This window comes from Gymnodraco acuticeps, unplaced genomic scaffold (genome assembly GCF_902827175.1).
Source record: "Gymnodraco acuticeps unplaced genomic scaffold, fGymAcu1.1, whole genome shotgun sequence".
Classification (NCBI taxonomy): Eukaryota; Metazoa; Chordata; class Actinopteri; order Perciformes; family Bathydraconidae; genus Gymnodraco; species Gymnodraco acuticeps.
Window position 1 is genome coordinate 2,840,535 of NW_022991705.1, and position 18,080 is coordinate 2,858,614.

The 18,080-nt window shown below is 43.0% G+C and overlaps 2 protein-coding genes across 2 annotated transcripts; one reads left to right on the plus strand and one right to left on the minus strand.

Moving 5' to 3' along the window:
- Window positions 1–1,051: 1,051 nt before the first annotated feature.
- Window positions 1,052–3,871, plus strand: LOC117534592 (protein ANTAGONIST OF LIKE HETEROCHROMATIN PROTEIN 1-like). The gene is made up of 2 exons (XM_034198828.1): window positions 1,052–1,401; window positions 1,929–3,871. The coding sequence occupies exons 1-2, from the start codon at window positions 1,076–1,078 to the stop codon at window positions 2,833–2,835; spliced, it is 1,233 nt and encodes a 410-aa protein (XP_034054719.1). The 5' UTR covers window positions 1,052–1,075; the 3' UTR covers window positions 2,836–3,871.
- Window positions 3,214–4,820, minus strand: LOC117534593 (transcription factor Adf-1-like). The gene is made up of 2 exons (XM_034198829.1): window positions 4,374–4,820; window positions 3,214–3,839 (listed from the first exon to the last, which is right to left on the minus strand). Exons 1-2 carry the CDS (start codon window positions 4,501–4,503, stop codon window positions 3,244–3,246), a joined length of 726 nt encoding a protein of 241 aa, XP_034054720.1. The 5' UTR covers window positions 4,504–4,820; the 3' UTR covers window positions 3,214–3,243.
- Window positions 4,821–18,080: the final 13,260 nt, after the last annotated feature.

Consider the following 18,080-nt stretch of genomic DNA (forward strand, 5'->3'; position numbering starts at 1 on the left):
AGGTGTCCCCCGGTGGAGTGTCCGAGGCTGCGTCCCACAGCATCTGGTAAAAGACCTGGTAAGTGGGTTAAAAAACATCTGGCTAAAAGGACCGAGGTTGACTTTGTTTAAAATCGGCATGCAGGTCAAATTTAAATAAATACATTAAAGTGATTTTTTTTTTTTTTTAAAGTGCTTTTAAAAACAAGTGCTAGTGATACAAATCACATCAACCCAAATGTTAAAATATGTATAATGTAGGGCTGTCAAACGATTAACATTTTTTATCAGATTAATCACAGCTTAAAAAGTAATTAATCATGATTAATCACCATTCGAACTATGTCCAAAATATGTCATTTATTTATGTATATTGTTGTGGGAATGGAAAGATAAATGAAAGAAGGCGGATATATCCATTTAACATGTGTATTATAACGTTTTTCTGTGTGTCAAAATGAAAGAGAGCACCTATCAATCAAACCGTGGGGTCTTAATTCATTACGTGTTGATTTCTATCAACGACGACGACGACGGGGGGGCTAGTTGAGTACTTCGTGACCACAGAGCGTGAACGTTGTGATCAGCTGTTTTAGCGCAGTTCTCCAGTGAAGGGGGGGAGTTTCCCTCCGCAGCCGGTTGGCCAACTCTGTCGTACGCAAATGCGCTTTGTGACACAAGTGACGGTACGCATTTCAGATTACACATAACCTGCGTACCAGTTATGTGCACCCCTGTACTACAGCAAAAGTATTCTCCGTCGGGACTTCCTGCAACAACACCACACCGTTATCTTGATTCTGATTGGCCAGAAGACATTATCAAAGATGTTCTATTGAGAAGACGATCACTACGTGACAAAAGTTTTCAAAACCGTTTCTGGTCTTCGGTATTTCCAGACAAGTGGCTACTGAAATCAATCTTACTAACGGGCCGGCCACACTACAAGCGTAAAATTCGCTTCCAACGCCCCAAGATTTACGCTTGGGGCGTTTCTTCGAGCCCCGCGACCAACAACCAATCAGAATCTCCATGTCAATCTCCCGCCCCGGACATACAAAGTGAAAAACCCCGGTTCTTCTCCACTATTGCTAAAATGGATGCCGGTGTTGTAGCAAGGGTAAGCAGGGTAACTCGTGTGTGTGCAAGGTTGCATTTAGTGTATACATTGTCTCGCATGAGGCCGTGTAGTGTGCGTCGCTTCTGGGTACACCCGATACTCCGAAAGCGTCTACAAAGGGGGGAATACCACCTTCTCGTCCAGGAGCTCCGTCTCGATGACCGCCTTTTTCAGAGGTACTTCAGGATGAGCAAGGAGGTGTTCGACGAGTTGCTCGGAAAGGTGGGCCCACTGATTACAAAGGTGGACACCCATCTGCGTATGTCAATCGGCCCCGCCGAGCGACTCGCCATCTGCCTACGGTACGTTTTGTGTATTTCTACTTCTTTAATCTGACTCTGTATAGAAGGAGAGAGAATGCACGAATGATGACTGAAGTCTGTGATTTAGTTCAGATGGGTAACATTAATTAAGATATCTAGGTAAACACAGTATTGCTCCCCTGTGTACATGGCGTGTGTGTCTGTGTCTGTGATCAATGTGTGTGTGGGGATCTGTGTGTCTGTCTGTGTTCAATGTGTGTGTCTGTGTTCAATGTGTGTGTCTGTTCAATGTGTGTGTGTGTCTGTGTTCAATGTGTGTGTCTGTGTGTCTGTGTTCAATGTGTGTGTGTATGTGTTCAATGTGTGTGTCTGTTCAATGTGTGTGTCTGTGTTCAATGTGTGTGTCTGTTCAATGTGTGTGTCTGTGTTCAATGTGTGTTCAATCTGTGTCTGTGTTCAATGTGTGTGTCTGTGTTCAATGTGTGGAGGGGGGGATCTGTGGTCTGTGTGTGTGTGGGGTCTGAATAAATATATTTTGTAATCATGTATATATCTTTTTTTCTCAGGTACCTGGCAACTGGTGACTCGTACGCGACGATAGCCTTCAGCTATCGGGTCGGGCGTTCTACAGTGGCAGTCATTGTCAAGGAGGTTGCGGGGGCCATCTGGACCGCCCTGGTCGAGGAGTGCATGCCGGTACCACAGGTGGAGGATTGGAGAGCCATCGCTGCTGGGTTCCAGGAGCGCTGGGAGTTTCCCAACTGTGTTGGTGCCATAGATGGGAAGCACGTCGTTATCCAGGCTCCAGCAAATGCAGGTTCCCTCTACTTTAATTATAAGTCCACCCACTCCTTGGTACTGCTGGCTGTGGTGGATGCTGAGTACCTGTTCAGGGTAGTGGATGTTGGAGGCTTTGGGAGGAGCAGCGACAGTGGGAGCCTGCGGAATTCTGCATTTGGAGAGAGCCTCCGAGACGGCAGTCTGCAGCTACCACCTGACACCGTCATCGCAGGATCAGAGCGGCGGGGCCCTCTCCCCCATGTCTTCGTTGGAGATGAGGCATTTCCGCTGCTGGACAACCTTCTGCGTCCATTCCCTGGACGTCACCTCACCCGTGAAAGGAGGTTATTTAACTACCGCCTCAGCCGTGCCAGGTTGGTGGTTGAATGTGCGTTTGGCATCCTCTCAACCCAGTGGAGAATGCTCAGGCGTGTCATCACCACCAGCCCCGAGGTGACGGAGTTGTGTGTGAAGGCTGCCTGTGTGTTGCATAACTTCCTCCGCAGGAAGACCATTGATATGCCATCACGCACACCTATCGCAAGGTCCACGGATGAAGTTACTCCAACCCTGTGTGATGCACCGAGGATGGGCTCCAACAATGCCACACGGCGATCCATCCAACAGCGGGAGACCTTCTGCTCCTACTTCAACGAGGAGGGGGCAGTGCGATGGCAGGCAAATGTGGTGTAGGCCCATATTTGTCTCCAAACCAAAAAGCTCTTTTAAGAGCTACCCATTTTCTTTAAAAAGCAAATATTCCAAATGAGCCATTTTAAAATCAACCATTCCTAATAAACATGTTTCTTGAATTGATATCATGATATAACTAACAACCTTTTTCCTTCAGCCCTGTTTTTAGTGATAAACCACTCATAATTTTCATCAGGGTTTCACCTGAATAATTACAGAAGACAGCACATTATATATCGACATACAAGAAGCTCCTGGTATGTTGTAACTGACAAACCACATGAACAAGTCAAGACACAGTATAGCCATAACATACTTTTAAATAACTTTTATTTATGTGATGTTGTGTGTGATGAGTGATGAGTGTAAAAAGATGTAATGTGGATCAGTATCAGTATCAGTATCTAATTAATTATTAATGTCCATTTCTGTGGCCTCCAGGACCGCCTCTTGTAGCTTCATTTTCAGTCTCATGCTGCTCGTCCTGCTCAGCTTTTGCATTGCAGGCCAGAGACTCCTTAAAAAAAGGAGGTCCTCGTCTTCCACCTCCACCACTGGTGGTGGGGGTGGTGGTGGCATGGCCAGCATCGGGCCTACGGCCGACAGCAGGTTCTCCTCAAAAGGGGACATCTCCCTTCCCCTGCTCTTCTTCCCCCGGAATGCTGGCACACTGGCCGGCACACTGGCCGGCACACTGGCCGGCTGACTGGCCGGCTGACTGCTACCTGGCTCTGGCTGGCTTTCCAGACTGTCATCCAGGCTGTCACCCATAGAGTCTTCCTCTTCTTCTGCTCCGGTGGGTGGAGGCAGGGGTTGCCGGGGGAAATTGCTGGACGTCTCACGGTCCAGCATGAAGGGCTTTAAAAAGCTCATTACTGCCGCGAGACGCCAGGGCTTAGATCCCCCGGAAGCCCCTGCCCCGCTACTTTTCCCTTCCTTCTCCAGGATCCTCTCCCTGCGGTATCGGTCCCTGAGGGACTTCCAACGCTTTTTGCACACTTCGTCTAATAAAATGAAAATGAAAGAATACAGTTAATTTCTTGAATTTCAGAAAATGATTGCTCCATTAATGAAAACCAAATCCCTTTCAATTGCATACAAGGTTTTACATGTCACACTTTATCAGAATCAAAAACAGGTTTATTGCCAGGTAGCTTTGCACATACTAGGAATTTGACTTGATGTCATGGTGCATATATACAAAACAAGAAATCTAATATAAAACACAACGTATTGTACAGTTAAATTGCAAAAAGATAAAAATTAAGTAAAGCAGTAATTTACATGGAAATAGAATGCTAGGAATGAATTTTTGCATATATATATATATATATATATAACTAAGAAATGTGAAAGGAGTATGACATTGTGTGCATTAATGTAATGCAATATAGTCTATGATGTGGCAGCGGATGATTAACATGTATGTGATTAATGTCTATGGCGCTATTTTATGCTAAATATACCGGCTATGTTTCATTAGCTATGTTAACATGAAGTAAACTGGATATAAAATCCCCAAACAGGCGAAAACCTACCAGTTTCCCCCACTGTCTCTGCCACCTCCTTCCATGCCTGGTTCCTCTGGTTTCTATCCCGGTAGGTGAACAGGGTCACATCAAATAATACAGGGTGATTCGCTACCGCTACGATTATAACCTCGTCCATTTTATTTCAAATATAGACATGAACGGCGGGATATCTCAGGATATCTCTCCCAGCGTATGCGCGGTTTTTGATTGGCTACGGCTTGAGCTGTCAGATTTTCTGAAACGGGATTTGATTGGCTTACGCTCACTTGTCAGGAACCGAGAGAGCGTTTCGTGCGTAAAAAGTTCAACATTGTTCAACTTTTTACGCGCGAGACGCTCTCAAAGTTACGCTTGCCTTCCCGTGATGCAGTTCGGCGAAAACGTGAGCGGACGTGACGTCACCCCATTCAAAGTGAATGGGCAGACGCGCTAGAGGCGTAATTTTACGCCTGAAACGCTTGTAGTGTGGAGGGCCCGTAACTGCTGTCTGTGCAATTCTCGGCGCGAGTTGGCGGACTTTATTTTGCTTACTTTAACATCATTTTTCATGGTGGGGCTAAGCCATTTCTTGGTATGGGTCGGGTGTAGCCTACGCCAGCCATAGGCGCTGCCACTGGTGGGATGTATGGGGCGGGCCATTCTGCACATGCGTTAAATGCGTTAAATATTTTAACGCAATTAATTAAAAAAATTCATTACCGCCGTTAACGCGATAATTTTGACAGCATTAGTATAATGTAAAACAAATATGTAAAATGTAAAACACACAAGTGTAGCAGGGTTTCCGTTAGCCGGTAATTACTGGTTTTTAGCTGGTAAAATGTATTAAAAACCGGTAAATTCAAAACCTGCCGGTCAAAATGTCTGGTAATAATTAGGAAGGCTCCGATAGATCGGCCACCGGTCATTATCGGCCGATATTCACTGTTAATAGTTTGATCGGTGCTCTCTATAAAGAACGATCAGGAGAGCTGGATCTGATCGATATGGACATAAACGCGAGTGAAGTATAACCGGACACGCGAGAGAGAGATCAGATCAGCTGCTGAGTCAGACCGAGACAAGCAGCTCTGCATAATCACCTGAAGCCCCGCCCTCTGTTTAGCTGCATGAGAAACTGACGGGCTGTCAGGAGAGAGAGAGAGGGAGAGGGGAAAAGAGATGATCCGTTTCTCCCGTGTTATTATTCAAAGTTAATGTAAACTTTTGAATAATGTACGTTATCTAGGCTACTACAAGTAGTTTGTTTGAATGTAATAATTATGTTGTTTGTTGTTTGTGGAATCATTTATTGAAAAATGGATCTGAATTTTTCGATCTGTTACGATTATAGACTGAAGCAATATAAAAATGAGCCCCGTGAACTGAGTTTTAAACTGAAGCATATCTGCTCATAGTCCGGTAATGACCTGCTAACGGAAACTCTGCTACACAACTCAGGGTCGGCTCTAGAACAACTTGAATGGGGGGGCAATCATTTACCAAGGGGGGGCACACACTGCCGTCAACAACCAACACACAAACACCAACGCAACTTTAATTTAAAAAAACATGCTGTAAAGTCTATTGTCTTTCACACACATTGCAGGGGTGTAGTGCTATTGTACAGCGCACCTATGACTTGTGCATACATGCACGGTTGTGGCACGACCACCAAAACAGAGACATATAAGGACAGAGGGTGTCGTTTTCTCATACTGATATTCTGCATAAACTGTGCTGTTGTATTTGCTGTAAAGTGTCTTTACTGTAGGTTATTTTTGTATTATACTGTATATACAGCACTTTGTCTCGACCAAAAATCGTTGAAAAATGTGCTATATAAATAAAACTTGATTTGATTTGATATGGACATAGGCCATCATATAAAAAGTGTGCAAATGTATTTAGTATCCTATCCATGTGAACATGTTTTAGGTGGGGGTGGACCTAACCTCCTCTAGGAGGGTCTGGGGGCATGCTCCCCCGGGAAGATTATTTTTAAAATATTGAAGTTAAATGCATCAATCTGGTATACTTTGAGAGCAAAATGAAGAGATCTATGGATAGCCTACATCTCTCAGCATCCATATGAAACAGAACTGTACACAGATTTACTTTTTCTTTATGGATATTTCACTAATCATTCCCCTTTTAAACTGTATTCTTGTGTTACTGTCCTATAGTATTTCATACCCGTTTTTCATTTATTCTCTCTTTAATAACTATAATGATCATATAAAGGTATTCCTCGAAAATACTTACATAAATGGTGACCAAACCGTTTGAGACCCACTGAGATAACTTACACTAAAGTGAACTATCTAAACACTGAGAGAGTCCTTACCTCACTGAGCTGACGTTATAAGATCCTCTCAGTCTGACAGGAGAGGACTCTCCTCCACCTTGGTGTAGAAACAGCCCTTTATATCCGTTAGCATAGCTAGCTAACCAGATGCTAACCACAACATTCCACGTTACCGCTCGCGCACTCACAAAATGCGCTCGTGCCACACACACACAGAGCTTGAATGAAACACAGAGACCCATGTACTTGTACTGTACTGTATATCATATTATTTTTGATGGCTTTGCTGTATAATCAGTTTAACAGATGAACAGATCGCCACTGGGCTTTCATCTAAACACTCAGCCACGTAATGATAACAAAAAAAAGGTCGGGGGGTCATTGGTCAAGCAACACACCAATCAGAGAGCAGCAGTGAGCACACCTCAGGCTGTGTTTTATATTTGTATTATTTATTTCTGATGTATTTCACACAAAAAACCTTTAGTGGAAACGTTTTCACTTAGCCTATATGATAAAAAAAAGAAAAAATCGGCAAAGTGACAAGGCTTGCCCACCCTGCGTTGGGGGGGCACAGTGACTCATTTGGGGGGGCATGGCCCGCGAATGACCCCCCATGACGCCGACCCTGACACAACTCTTACTATTATTATTGAAATATGACCGGTAAGTTTCAAATTTGTCCGGTAAAATAAATTCTGCCCGGACATTTGACCGGCGAGAAAAAATCCTAGCGGAAACCCTGAAGTGTAGGTGAGACATGGGACACGCCTCGGATGATCTTTAAAAATAAAATACCTGGTAAGTGGGTTTGGCTGATTTCAGGGTGTTTCCCTGCGGGAGGCTCCAATATCCATTTAAAAAATAAAATGGAAAGTAATAACTAAAATATAAATAAAATAATATAAACAATGTTTAAATAGGAAACGGGGAATAAAAAAAAAAAAGATTAATAAAATATATAATCTTATTTGGAACCTAATGAAATAGGAAAACATGCAATACAGTGCAAACGTAAAATAAACTGTGACAAATAAAATATAAATAATAATATATACAATATAAGAAAAATATATAAAATGGTAGTAATAATAATAAACAAACCCATGCATTTAAAAAATAATAAAGGAGTCCAGATGAGGAGGATTTATAAAATAAGGATAGGAAATATGTATAAAGAATAAATAACACACAGATAAATAAATAATTAGATAGTTAATTTAAAAAACAATCCTCTTATGTATATAAAATATGGTGGAACTTCTGGTTTGCCATCACCGCAGAGAGGGGGTCTAAAAACATCCGGAGGGGAGAAGCACACGTCGGGAAAAAAAAGGGAAGTAATCATTTTTAAATGATTTAAAAGAGATTTAAAAACCATCTGATAAAAAGGAGGCAGACCTATCACTGATATTTTTCATTGAGGCCTGTAGGATCTATCGTTTTGAGGCGATGAATCCACCTCCTTTCCGCCGCCCGTCTCTGTGCCGTGGTCCAGCTCCCGCTGCTCTCCAGGCCCAAAGACTGGAGGTTCTCTGGGCCGTGGAGTTTAAAATGAAGGTAGAGAACACTCGTACCGTAACCGTTATTTATTCTGTATAAGTGTTGTTTTATCCCGAGGCTGATCTCATGCCAGCTTGTGGCAGGCCCTGCACCTGACGGCATTCACCGCGTTCTTGGTTGTAAGTTGCAGGGCCCGCCCGAGGTTAGCTCCAAGCTTTGAGAAGGGGTTAAAAATGTGAGGGAGGCAGATGAAACCAACCTCAGACATTCGAGGCGCCTCCCTAGCCCAGACACTGTTATCCTTGAGTTTGGTGTGGACTAACAGGTCTCTAATGTTCTTGTTCCTGCGGTAGGCGGAGATCAGCCGACACCCCCTCAGCACGTCACAGTCTGCCCTCGCCCCCTCAAAGTTGGCTTTAAGGCCACTGAGGAGGCTTCCCAGGCTGCTGGAGTAAGTGTAATCAGCGGGATGAGGGCAGGGCCGGCCTCCGCCTTGACGGATCTCAGGAAGCGCCTCGAATAGCCCCGCGGCCTCAGTGCACTGAAGAGGGCCCTGGTAGCCTCCTCCACATCCTCCGCGAAGGTACAGATGATGTGGAAGCGGATCAGCTGGGATTTGATTAAGCCTCTGTACGTATGCTTTGGGTGGTAGCTGGTCCTTTGGAGGAGTGCATGTCGGTCCGTGTCTTTAAAAAGCACTTTAGTGGACAGTGTTTTGGTCAGGTCGCTGGATTCACGGAAGAAGACGCAGGTGTCCAGGAACTCTACTGTGAGGGGTTGAAGGGTATGTTTGAGTGTTATTTTAGGGTGATGAGAGTTGAGTGTGTCCATGAAGGTCGTGAAATCGTCGGTGGAGTGGTGCCATAGGCCGAAGATGTCGTCCAGGTACCGGACATAAAGGAGGGGTTTGAGGGTGAGTTTGATGAAGGCCATTTCCTCCCAATGGGCCAGGTATATGTCTGCATATGCGGGAGCATACTTGCGGCCCATAGCACAGCCGCACGGCTGGAGGTACTGGTTACTATTAAAAACAAAATCATTCCGGGTGAGGGTGAGGTGGAGTAACTGGAGGATGTTAATGTCGGGTCTGGCTGGGTTTGGGTATTTATTAAAAGGTGTGTTGAAGTGCAGAGGACAAGTGGGGTTTCAATATTTGTGTATAAAGAGTATATATCTAAAGAAAAGAGAAGGGCGTGACTGGGAATGGGGAGGTTTTTTATTTTATTAACAAATTGATATGTGTCCTGGATGTAGCTGGGGTGGAGTTTGGAGAGGGGATTTATGAAATAAATCTACAGTGGGGCAAAACAGTCCCTGGCGGCGTAGTGTGTTACTGATGGTAGCCTTTGTTACTTTGGTCCCAGCTCTCTGCAGGTCATTGACTAGGTCCCCCCGTGTGGTTCTGGGATTTTTGCTCACCGTTCTTGTGATCATTTTGACCCCACGGGGTGAGATCTTGCGTGGAGCCCCAGATCGAGGGAGATTATCAGTGGTCTTGTATGTCTTCCATTTTCTAATAATTGCTCCCACAGTTGATTTCTTCACACCAAGCTGCTTACCTATTGCAGATGCAGTCTTCCCAGCCTGGTGCAGGTCTACAATTTTGTTTCTGGTGTCCTTTGACAGCTCTTTGGTCTTGGCCATAGTGGAGTTTGGAGTGTGACTGTTTGAGGTTGTGGACAGGTGTCTTTTATACTGATAACGAGTTCAAACAGGTGCCATTAATACAGTTAACAAGTGGAGGACAGAGGAGGCTCTTAAAGAAGAAGTTACAGGTCTGTGAGAGCCAGAAATCTTGTTTGTTTGTCGGTGACCAAATACTTATTTTATCGAGGAATTTACCAATGAATTCATTACAAATTCTACAATGTGATTTCCTGGATTCTTTCCCCCCATTCTGTCTCTCATAGTTGAAGTGTACCTAGGATGAAAATTACAGGCCTCTCTCATCTTTTTAAGTGGGAGAACTTGTACAATTGGTGGCTGACTAAATACTTTTTTGCCCCACTGTATATATTCTGTAATGTTGTAGGTTTCAGACACGCAGTCACTGACGATGGGGCGGCCGACCGGAACCACAGGCTTGTGGAACTTGGGGAGCAGGTAGAAAAGGGTTAGGGTTGTACTCACCTTTGGGTACATCTGGGTACCATCAGTGCCATTTGACCTTTTTCAGGTACCAGACTGTAAAAATCATTTTATTACATTGAATTATCACAATAGGTATTCATTCCATCCAAATACAAGTGTTTTAAAAAACAATTTAAAACACAATCTCTTTCTAAACTTTGGTATCTAGTCTCTGTGACCTTTTTACCTGTGCTGGACTATGGTGATCTGATCTATATGAATGCACCTGCCCATTGCCTGGAAAAGTTAGATGCCGCCTATCACAGTGCGCTGAGATGTGTTACTAACTGTAAAGTACTTACTCATCACTGTACCCTGTATGCCAGGGCAGGTCACTTCACTAACTGTACGGAGGCTCAGTCCTTGGTACATGTTTATCTATAAAGCCATGTTGGGTAAACTACCAACTTATATATGCTCCTTGATCTCACAGAGAGTGGCAAGTAGCTATTGCCTGAGATCCCAGGATGTGTTTTTATTACATGTGCCAAGTGCTAGGACTGTTTTAGGTACAAAAGCTTGTATGTGTGCTGCTCCTCTAGCTTGGAACACTATGCAATTTCTTTTTAAACTGAACATTTTGGTTCCCCTGCATCATTTTAAAGCTCGGATAGATTAAATGTAATTTGATACCTGTCATTGTGAATAGGTTGTAATTTGTACCCCTGTAATTATGTTGTATGATGTCCTTTTTGTTTTTATGTGTAACCAATGTGCTGCAGGTCTCCCTTGAAAAAGAGATTGTTGTTCTCAATGGGATTTTACCTGGTTAAATAAAGGCTACAAACAAAGGTGTTTATACTAAGTTAATTCATCTCAATTTTATCTCAATTTCAATCAAAGTGGACCTATTATGCTATATTGGAAACATATATTGTAGGGCCATACCTATACAAAACATGTCTGTGAAGTGTTTTGCTTAAAATATCAAACAGATCACCCATTGTAGCCATGCCTCATACTAGGGGTGTAACGGTTCACAGAAGTCACGGTTCGGTTCGTACCTCGGTTTGGGGGTCACGGTCCCAAATACATGATTCCAGGTTTGTTGTTCTTTATTTTGAACAGTAGTGCAAGTTTCAGTTTAAAAATAAGGAACTCTGACATTTTGAATAATTAACTGTATCAAACAGTTAAAAACAAACCACAAACAGTACAACACACACTCAGATGGCCATATTATCTATAATGGCTGATGTCAAACAAAAAGGTTTCATCAAGCTGTAAAACTAAAAAGAATGTCTTGAAAATATTACATCATAAATAATGAGAAAGTGTTTCAAGAGCGCAAAGTCGTTGAAAAACATATGCCAAAAGCTTCCGTTATTTATTTTGGTCTCTCGGCTTTCATGTCTATTGGCTTCTTAAAAACAGCGGGGATAAGCTGTTGAACTGCTGTTGTCTTTTGCCGGGCTCCGGTGATTGGCAAATCTGGGTGATGCCTTCTGATATGATTTAGCATGTTTGGCTTGTGTTACCATTAGCATACCGCACCGCTGTCTAACGGCCCGTCCACACACAGGCATGAAAAAAATCTTGAAAAATCTTGATGCTGGGCGTGTCTGAAGCTTGGTGATTTTTTGCGAGCAACGCGACCAACAACCAATCACATGAATCTCCCGCCCCCGACATACAAAGCAATAGCAATGTTAAAACGAAGTAAACTGGATATAAACTCCCCAAACAGGCGAAAACCTACCAGTTTCACCCACTGTCTCTGCCACCTCCCTCCATGCCTGGTTCCTCCGGTTTGTATCCCGGTAAATAGTTCTGGTCGTAAAGAACCGGGTGATTTGCTACCGTAATTTCTCGTTTGGAATATGAGGAAATTAACTGCGGTCTGGCTCTCCCAGCTTGCACGCGGTTTGATTGGCTAGCGCTTGTACTGGCGAGATTTGCATAAACGGGATTTGATTGGCTGACGCCAGCTTCGAAAGCATCAAAAGTTGAACATTGCTCAACTTTTGATGCTTGCAAAGCCATGCTCCGCTCCCCACAATGCAGTTCGGCGAAGATTCAAAATATTCTACGACACCCCATTCAAGTGAATGGGCGAAGCTTTGAAAGATTTTTTTCATGCCTGTGTGTGGACGGGCCGTAACAACGCCGACACACCGTCCTCGTCCGATCCACCACTCGCGCACTTCATCGTTATTGTAGTCCACAGGGAACCCGAAATGTTCCCACACAGCTGATTTAAAAAAAAAAAGCAGGTGGGTTCTAGCTCCTGTGTGTTATCTGAAATCACCATATTAACTTTTCTTCTTCTTGTATTTTGTTCGTTTTGTTGTTGTGTTTCTTCTTGTTCTTCATTTGTTGTAAGGGCGGCTGGCAAACATCTTTTAGGTGCAATACCGCCCCCTGGATTATAAATAGTGTAATGGATACTGCCCTGAATGACAGACTTTTTTCCCACTCGTAAAAAAAAGGCGTATTCGTCGTGTGACTGCACGTCCGAACCGTGACGGTACGGGACGAATACGGATACCGTTACACCCCTACCTCATACTGCTCATACCCATCTTTTGCAGCCCTGTTAGAGAAATGCGGATTTTGGGTCCTTAGCTTTAAAAAAAAAAAAAAAAAAAGGCGGAGCTAATGCCTGATCAGAATTATACCGGAGATAAAGTTAAATTCTGCTGTGATAAAACGCCATCCTGTTTAAACCACATCAAGGATTATTTCTGAAACAGTATCGAGCTCAAATGCTTTTTGTCTTGCGGGTTTATCACAAGGTGAGTTCCTTTTTTATTTCCTGCTTTTTAAACACGTGCTCTACAGCAGGGGTTTTCAAAGTGTGGGAAGGTGAGCCTCCCCTCAGAGAACATAAGAAGAGCCGCGCCCCCCCCTCCCAATTATTATTGCTATTATTATTATTATTATTATTGTTGTTATAATGCAGGGGTATTATTATCCAGTGGAAAGTCCTTACCTACTGGCCTAGTTAAATCAAAGTGGTTACTTTTTTTTGGCTGGGCAGTGTAGTTTTACACACCGTCTTATTTGACTTTCTCTGGACTTAAAACTGTTTTTTGGGGGCAGACCCCCACAAAGAAAAAAATATATTTACACACGCAAGGTCATCATCTTAACAGTTTTTTATGCTCATCGAGTCATCCGTGAGGAGAGCATCAAGTTGGCATGCCTAGTACAGCTGAATGCGGCGATTACCATCTTGTTCAGCAAAACGCCTCACAAACTTATTAAGATGTAAAGCTTTAGTGTGTTTTGATTCAATGCTGAGTACAGCCAAACTTGACAGTGTCTTCTCTGTCATTGTAGACCGCAAATACCTCATTCCTTCTGTGTACTTGGGGTCCGAATGCGCCGTCCCGTTCAAATGAAATCGCCGCCAATCACATTTCCTCGCTCGCGCCAGGGCCGGGGGAGGGGATACAATTGTAACAATTGAATGCAGCACAAGAAGCGAGCCTTTGCGTCTTGTGCTGCATTCACTTGCACTCGGACATTAAAGACTTTCTCTCATAAATGTCCGATGAGCCACAATTTTTATTTTAAACAAAGCTGACGTTTTCTGCCAGACGCTGTCTCCTCTTTCACTTTGAGTAACTTCACTAAAAATCGATCCATGTTGCCGTTCGCATAAAGTCAACTGAAGTCAACTAGCTAGATTTCACTGTTTCTCGTTATTTTTTTCTCACGCTGCACCTCCCCTGAAGCTCTCTGGCGCCCCCCAGGGGAGGCGCGCCTCACACTTTGAAAACCGCTGCTCTACAGTACAGGTTAGCTCTGAGTGTTAGCGAGGCTTGCTAATGTAAACAAAGACGAGATTACGTCCAAAACACGTCAGGCATTGTTTCTGATAGCAACTTTCTGTGGGTCCGCCGATTTGACGTCATATCAGCAGCAAATCTGTATCCACTCGTTGTACCCCCGTTTTTAAAAGATTTGGGTATAGAAGAAAAGAGAAAGGGTTTTATTTTCTGACGCTGCGTGAGTTCCCGACGCACCGGGAACACATATTTATGTATAAAAGACATCAAAAGTGCATTTTGCATGATGGGTCCCCTTTAAGTCTTCTCCTGTACCTTGTGTCGCGACTTCCCGTTTTATTTTGTAGTAACCTCTCCGGCTTGTTTCTTACTTAACTTCCTGCCTTTGTGTTTCCCTCCTCTGTGATTGTTGACCCCGCCCTGATTGTCAGCACCTGTGTATATAAAGTCTGGTCCCCCTTTGTCCTGTGCACGTTCATGTTGTCTCGTCATGTGTTTTTGCATTGTTGATCCTCCAAATGAGCGTTTTGTGTTTCTCTGTATTTTGTATCGACCCCTTGAGGAGGCCCCGGTTCATGTTGTGCATTTGGGTCCTGAGCCTTGTGTCATTGATTAACTCAACCAAGTTGATTCTTGTGAAGTTGTAAGTTCCTTTTGAAAAATTGACATATGTTGCTGGATATTTGTTGGACAATGCACAAAAAAAGAGAATTCCCCTTCATGAGGTATCATATTATTATGTTATTATTATGTATTTATTCCAACAAGGACCTTGCATATAAATATATTAATCTCAGAAAAGAGAAGAAATTAATGATGACAGATTTGAGCTAATAGCTCATTTCCATCTGCAGTACTTACGTACATAACAATCAACAAACACTAAACACATTGCATAATCTCTATCACAAACAATTATAAAACATGATTTAAGTACAGGTCAATAAAATAATACATAGTACAGTTAAAATGTAATATTACAATACAGTTCAAATTGAAAAACTCAGATTACAGTGTAATTCATGTTGGCATGACTGGTTGCTTAATATCAATTGTGTTGCACCATAAGAGAATGAGTTTAAGTCAGTACAGGTTGTAAGTTCAACTGGAAGAATATCCCAGTGTTTGAAAAAACTCCTCAATGGTGGTGTTGTAGCATTGTAAATGATCCTGAATACCAATCGAACTCCTGAAAGCAGAACAAGACTTTCAAAACTTAAAAGTTTGTATCTGGACAGTATATTGCAATGATGGTGTTTTTAATGACTTTCTATCCATAACTTTTAAGGCTTGTTTATAAAGAACCTCAATTGGTCTCAGAACAGTCTTCGTTGCCTGGGATCAGAAGGTTATACAGTAGTGAAGATGTGAGAGAATCATGGCGTGCAAAAATGTTTTTGATGCTTCTATGGTTTACAAACCATTGTATTAGGCTACATTGATCAAGGAAAGGTCAAGGGTTAATCTTCAAATGTCATCTACTCAATGTTGTACAGGAACTGTTCTTGCATAGAATTATCGATTTTTGTGCGATAAAAGAAGTACGTGTATGCACTTATTTGTAGGGATGCACGATAATTATCGGCCGGATAATTATCGGTCCGATATTAGGAATTATGACGTCATCCCGATAAACCCGATACCAGTATTAATAGCCCCGATAATATACAATATATTTTTTGGGTAAAAAAAAAAGAAAAAATACTGCGGTGTGGGTGGATTGGGATGAGGGGCGCTTGTTTTTCATTCGGCTCCTCCCGTTTTGCTAGTACTGTGGTATTAAAACATGTCGTCGGTGGTATGGGCGTTGGAGCTATGTGCAACTCAAGGCATATGCTCGAACCGGAGCTGCCTGGACGCTGCAATCATGTTGCGCACTATCCCTGCTGAGTGTGCTGACTTTTCGTACAATGTCCCACTGTCTGGCTTCCTGCATAAAGTCAAGTGCTCGGCGCAGTTGTGGCGAAATGTCGCTCCTCTGTTTTCATTTAAACAGCTCCTTCTATCCATTAGCGCAGCTAGCTAGCACCAGATGCTAACAACAACAATGCACGTAAGGTCTCTCTCTCGCTCGCTCGGGCCACACATACACACACCCTCCCGGTCCTCCAGATGGCCAGTCGGTGCCTGCCGGTGAGCGTGGAAGTGTGGTCTGCCACAAGCGGGCGACAGGAGCGGGGCTGTCAGCATCAGCTTGTAGATGGTATTTTAAACTCGATGCGCCGATCAATCTACGGGGCGGCCGAGGAAAAAAAATACACATGCGTTAATCGCGTTAAAATAATTAGTGGCGTAAACATTTTTTTATTATCGGTATCGGTCTTGAGAAGCAGGAAGTTATCGGTATCGGTTTCAAAAAACCAATATCGTGCATCCCTACTTATTTGTGTTCCTTGCATGCAGGAATTTGCATATCTGCATATAACCTCTCTTCAATCCTCCTCACATACTGGCCACTGGTCATGGTTGAGCACCCTTTCACCTGTCAGCATCTGTAGGATCATTCCATTCCACTGGCAATTAGCCCTGACCAGCTGGTATACCGCGTGTCACAATGCCGCTGAAGCTTTGAGGAGCAGCTAAAGCACTGTCTGGGATTTCTCTGCTCTCGGAATTAGCCTTAGGAAGTCTGCAGATCATGTTAGAAGAGGTATAGTGTAGACACACTTTTGTCTGAAGAAACACAGAACATAAAATAGGTGTCGGTCTTGTTGTGAGGATTTGGCGATTGCAGTATTTTAAGTCTTTGGGTAAGGGTTATGTCTTTTTTACTTGCGGATTTTCTTCTTATATATATTTAATGAGCATAATTATTTTGCAGAGAGTCTGAGATCTAAGATTTGTATTGCCAATTGCTTGAAAGAACTTGAAACACAGTCAACCTGACTCAACTAAAAAAACCTCAATGCAGACAATCAACAAGTCTTCAATGTTGCTTTTTTGATGTAAAGAATATTTTTAGAATATGTGTGAAATCATTCAGAATTGTCGAAGATAAGAACCCCTTTCTACTCCCACCCCTAAAATATACCACTTTGTATTTTAAGACGTAGTTCACAGCTTGCAACAGAATAAATGGCTCTACATTAGAGTGATACTACACAACCGATCAATAAAATATGTGTGAAAACCCTCCAGTTTTTGTGGACTCAGGTCACCTTAATTGAAAATGCTTAAAACATTGTGCTTCTTACTAAATGTCCTAAAATAAATCAGGTGAAATATTCATATAGATATTAAAGAAGACATATTGTGCTAATTTTCAGGTTCACATACAGATGTACACAAAAACCAAATGATACACTACAGGAAAGGGAAAACCCAAACATTTAAATATAGCCTCCTTAAATATCATCAAATCAAACTTTTGAATAAACCAAACATATGGTTACTTTGATAACTGGTTAAGTTCCATAATGAGCAACTTCTTTCTTTGTATAGGCATAACAGCTCTTGAAACAATACCTATCAATTACGGCCTTTTCATTAAAAGTGTTACGTTGTAAATACATTAATATCCATGTGATAGATAAAGGATCCAGCCGCTTTCAAAAGTAGGTTTCCAAATCTCATCAAAGGAAGTGTTCTAGTTTGAGCTCTTCACTGACAGAGCACTACAGAAATAGATTACATGACGCTGTGCACCTTTTATATGTACTCACCTCATAGACATGTTCTTTGAGGAAGACATAGTTGGCGAGTGCATGAGACCTGCGACCTGCGGGGTGGGAAAGTGGGAGTAGACAGAGTAGGACAGTGTATTAGGGGGACGTATTAATGTTAGCCCCCCCCCCCCTATTCTCATTCCTCGGCTTTCCCTGTACCACTTCTGCTGCTGGGGAGAGAGGGAGCCAGAAAGGAAATTTCTCCATTGCAGAGGCAGTCAGGCAGAGGACAGGAGAGAGGGAGAATAAATCAGCCCCAGTCTGGTCTCTGGTGACCACCCGCGGCAAGGGAATAGTACAGAAAGACCAAGAGAGAGAAGGGGGGGGGGGGGTGTCAGCCAGGGCTCGGACTACGGAGGAATATTGTGCTTTTACTGTACGGCCCACTCTACCC

What these genes read in the sequence shown, in the direction of transcription:
- LOC117534593 (XM_034198829.1), bottom strand. Translation starts at nt 4,503, where the DNA reads ATGGACGAGGTTATAATCGTAGCGGTAGCGAATCACCCTGTATTATTT. An exon ending in AGAGACAGTGGGGGAAACTG is followed by an intron (nt 3,840 to 4,373) that starts GTAGGTTTTCGC and finishes TCATTTTATTAG; the next exon opens with ACGAAGTGTGCAAAAAGCGT.
- LOC117534592 (XM_034198828.1), top strand. Translation starts at nt 1,076, where the DNA reads ATGGATGCCGGTGTTGTAGCAAGGGTAAGCAGGGTAACTCGTGTGTGT. An exon ending in CGACTCGCCATCTGCCTACG is followed by an intron (nt 1,402 to 1,928) that starts GTACGTTTTGTG and finishes TTTTTTTCTCAG; the next exon opens with GTACCTGGCAACTGGTGACT.